Below are 3,659 nucleotides of genomic sequence, written 5' to 3'. Positions count from 1 at the left end.
AGGTCATGCAGACATACCTGAGAGAGTACGGTGAGTTGCTCCTGAGGGTCATGCAGGCTTACTCTGAGGCAATATGGTCGGTTTGTACTGAGGGTCATACGAACTTACCTGAGGTAGTGTGGGTGGAGTTTGTTCCTGAGTTCATGCAGGCTGACCTGAGGTAGAAAATGGTGAGTTTGCTCCTGGAGAGGTCTATGCAGCCAGGGTGTGTACTGACGTCGAAAGCGCCATCTATGTTGATCTCTCCTCCTGCAGTGCTTCTATCAGCCGGAACAGGGACCGAGTCAGAGAGGACTTCCCAGCTCCGTCCTGCCCACGATGCCCACCTTGGATGTAGAATACATGTATACAGGAAGTATTGGTTCCTGACAAAAATGAAGAATTACCATCCCTCTTGCAGCTACTATCAGTTATGGAACAGGGACTGAGCTCAGAGAAGGGGGACTTCTCAGCCCGTCCTGCCTACGATGCCCACCAGGATGTAGAATACATGTATAAGACACCTGTTGGGTTCCAGTGCAATAAAGTAACGGTCTTGAAAACGAGTGATTAAGCTCTTCTGATACAATGTTTGGTTGCCTTTACCATACATGTCATCCTATGAGCGAAGTCACCGTTGGAAATGCCTAGAGTATTATTCTTGTAATTCTTGAAATGTGTGGTGTTAGTCGGAAATAAGCTCAAACATAGTTCAAAGGTACTTTTACACCAAAACCAAAGTACTCGCATATATGTAATGCTTTCATTAAGTACTCTGTTTTTAATAGTCAACACAATCCCTATCTGAAAATAACATATGGATATGTCAGTACTTTCTTCATTTACCTTCTCTATGGAATGCACTTGTAGACGTATACTCCCTTGAGAACAAAGGTCTAGGCCTTCTCTATATCGCAAAGGAACTTCACCGCATTGGCCAGTCATGAGTTGGACGTCTTTCGGGTATGTCCCATGCTGGCTGGTTTTGTATAAACCTTCGTATCGTAAACACTGGCATCCATGTTGCAAGTGAGTGAGTGAGTTTGGTTTTATGCACACTCAGCAATATCTCGAAACTATATGGCGGTGGTCTGGAAATAATCGAGTCTGGACCGGAACAACCCAGTGATCAACAGCATGAGCATCGATCTGGCGCAATTGGGGAACTGATGACGTAATGTCCAGCCAGTCAGCGAGCTCTTCACCCGATCCGTTAGTCTCTTACGACAAGAGGTTACTGAATTCATTCTAACCAAGGATCTTCACAGGTCGCATCCATGTTACAGAGTAAAGGCAAGCGTATGAAGATCATATCACGTTCAACAGGTATTCTAGTCGATTAGAATGCTAATGTATACAACAAAAGGGTATCACCAACGTACATCTCCACTGACATTATTAAAATCAAAATATTTTAGATATTTAAATGCCTGAAAACAATATCATGACTGTGTACTGTGCCTTATGCTCTTCGAAACACGATTGGAAAACTGAAGCCGATATCATCCTATCTTGGATTCTATCTAGTATGTATGCATTGTGTCGCGCACACTGGCCAGAAGGTAATGACCAAGCCGACACGTGACCGTGGAATAATCACATTGCTTTTTCGCCAACAGGAACAGACGTAGCTGTGGAAGGAACTGTTGCCCTCCTAATTACATTTCCAGTTATACGTGATATATTACGGTATGTTCTTTGTTCGTTATCCCATTCCTACCGAGTAGTATATAATCAGAAATAAACAACCTACCGGATTTCTGTTTTCGTTTTCGAATCTCCGTTCGGTGCTAGTTTTCCTCGCCTCCTTCACTGTGAGCTTCGAGTTGGCGAGTTTCCTGTACTCGTTTGGGAGCAGGACAACTGCTACCTATGACAATTGCCACCTAGATCTTTAATAACATCAATGGAGATGTACGTTTGTGATACCTTTTCTCATACACATGTGGTAAAAGTAAGTTAAAAATTTAACGTCTTAGGTTATTTTGTACCTCTGGAATGTATTTTCGTATACTGCTTGACCCTCTCCACCATGACGATCTGTGTCTCTTACTTCTGACACCAGCTGCACCATCAGTTGAGGTTAGCGGTTATCTGAAATGATTATTGCACACGGCAACGGGATGCATGAGTGAAAGGAATGGAATTTGACCTTCAATTACCGTGACAAATGTATTATTATGACCATTACAAGGGACACTGCCAGTATATGTCCCAATATGTGTCCTAGTTGCAAAACAGAACATGGTAAATGCTCGAATGTACAGTGTAATTCCTGGATTATAATACCAAACTGGATATAATGCCATTTCCTCTGGTTTTAATGCCAATTACACTTTGTGCATGCAGAACACGTACCTTTAATTGGATGACTGACATATGACTCGGATTAATTGACCAAACACGTTAATACTTCTGCTGAATGGTTGAACAAATTCACCGGGATGATGAGAAGTGAATCGCGTGTTATTGCACCATTATATGACCATTACAAGGGACACTGCCAGTATATGTTTCCAAATATGTGTCCTGAGTTGCAAACTGAACATGATCATCCTGGCCATCAGAAATGGGTTTCATACAGTGTTCCATGTGGGGAATCGAACCCGGGTGTTCGGCGGGACGAACCAGCGCTTTTAACAGTTGGCTATCCCACCACTTACAAATAAATGATCGAGGGTACATACAATATGCCTTCATTGATAGGATGACAAAGGCTGCCAAAAATAGTGCCAAAGCAGGAACCGAAACTATGCCGATCATTCCAGCGATAATGGTCAGGTGTCTGTGGCACTTGTAGAATGTAAGAATCTTCAATTATGAATTTGATAATAACCTGAATAACCACGGGTCACAAAGGTGTGTAACTTGAACACACTTATAACGAACTTATGGATATAACGAACCGTGTCTTTGTTCGCCGCCGGACCCTTTAACCCGGATTGAAATGTGAAAACCGAACTGTGACTGCAACGACTCCAAGATCATTCTTCCCTTTGAGTTCGTTGTAACCGTTAAAACTGTACATACCTCAAAAGCATAGAGGAGACCGACAAGTAAAGCAAGTCCTCCTGACAGGGTGTCACGTGACATGACGTCAAATAAGGAGGCGGCCAGAACGATGACGTTTCCTATGACCTCCAGACGTACCTGCCTGCCATCTGTCAAATACACACGCTGGGCGGGTTTTAACATTTTAATACACTATTTGGGTTATCCAATGATATCGCGCCATTTCAATGAGAAGTTTCCTGCGGACTGTGTCTGTATGTATTTCTATTTGTGCCTGCTAGTTTCAATAGTGAAGATAATACTTGATATATCATCCAGCAGTTCTATACGCATGCAGAATATATTTGTTTGAATGGCGCAATTCAACTGAGTACACAATAATTTGTTCATGTGGAAATGCCGTCGGAATATGCACCAAATACTGACTGGCGGCAATACCTCTAGGTTATGCACGCCAAACATGTAAGTATTACATTCTTTCAACAAGACATAATCAAGCTACAGTGACTGTTGGGCTGAAATTGAGGGGTAAGATCTTTAAACCTGCCGCGATCTTGCTGGAATATTGCTAATAGCGTGGCGTAAACTGAACTCACCCACCAAAGTCTTTAAACCGGAAGTGCTTAATCATAGTAAACGTATCTAGTGTGAAGGAACTGGAGGCACGA

General features: G+C 42.7%; 1 protein-coding gene across 1 annotated transcript; it reads right to left on the bottom strand.

Annotated features, from left to right (window-relative positions):
• Window positions 1-231: 231 nt before the first annotated feature.
• LOC124270780 (ATP-binding cassette sub-family C member 3-like) lies at window positions 232-3,174 on the bottom strand. The gene is made up of 3 exons (XM_046705823.1): window positions 3,010-3,174; window positions 1,733-1,849; window positions 232-462 (listed from the first exon to the last, which is right to left on the bottom strand). Exons 1-3 carry the CDS (start codon window positions 3,172-3,174, stop codon window positions 232-234), a joined length of 513 nt encoding a protein of 170 aa, XP_046561779.1.
• Between the last annotated feature and the right edge of the window lie 485 nt (window positions 3,175-3,659).

This window comes from Haliotis rubra, unplaced genomic scaffold (assembly GCF_003918875.1).
Source record: "Haliotis rubra isolate DU_JTF1 unplaced genomic scaffold, ASM391887v1 Scf1547, whole genome shotgun sequence".
Lineage (NCBI taxonomy): Eukaryota > Metazoa > Mollusca > Gastropoda > Lepetellida > Haliotidae > Haliotis > Haliotis rubra.
This window is presented reverse-complemented; position numbering and strand designations above follow the sequence as displayed.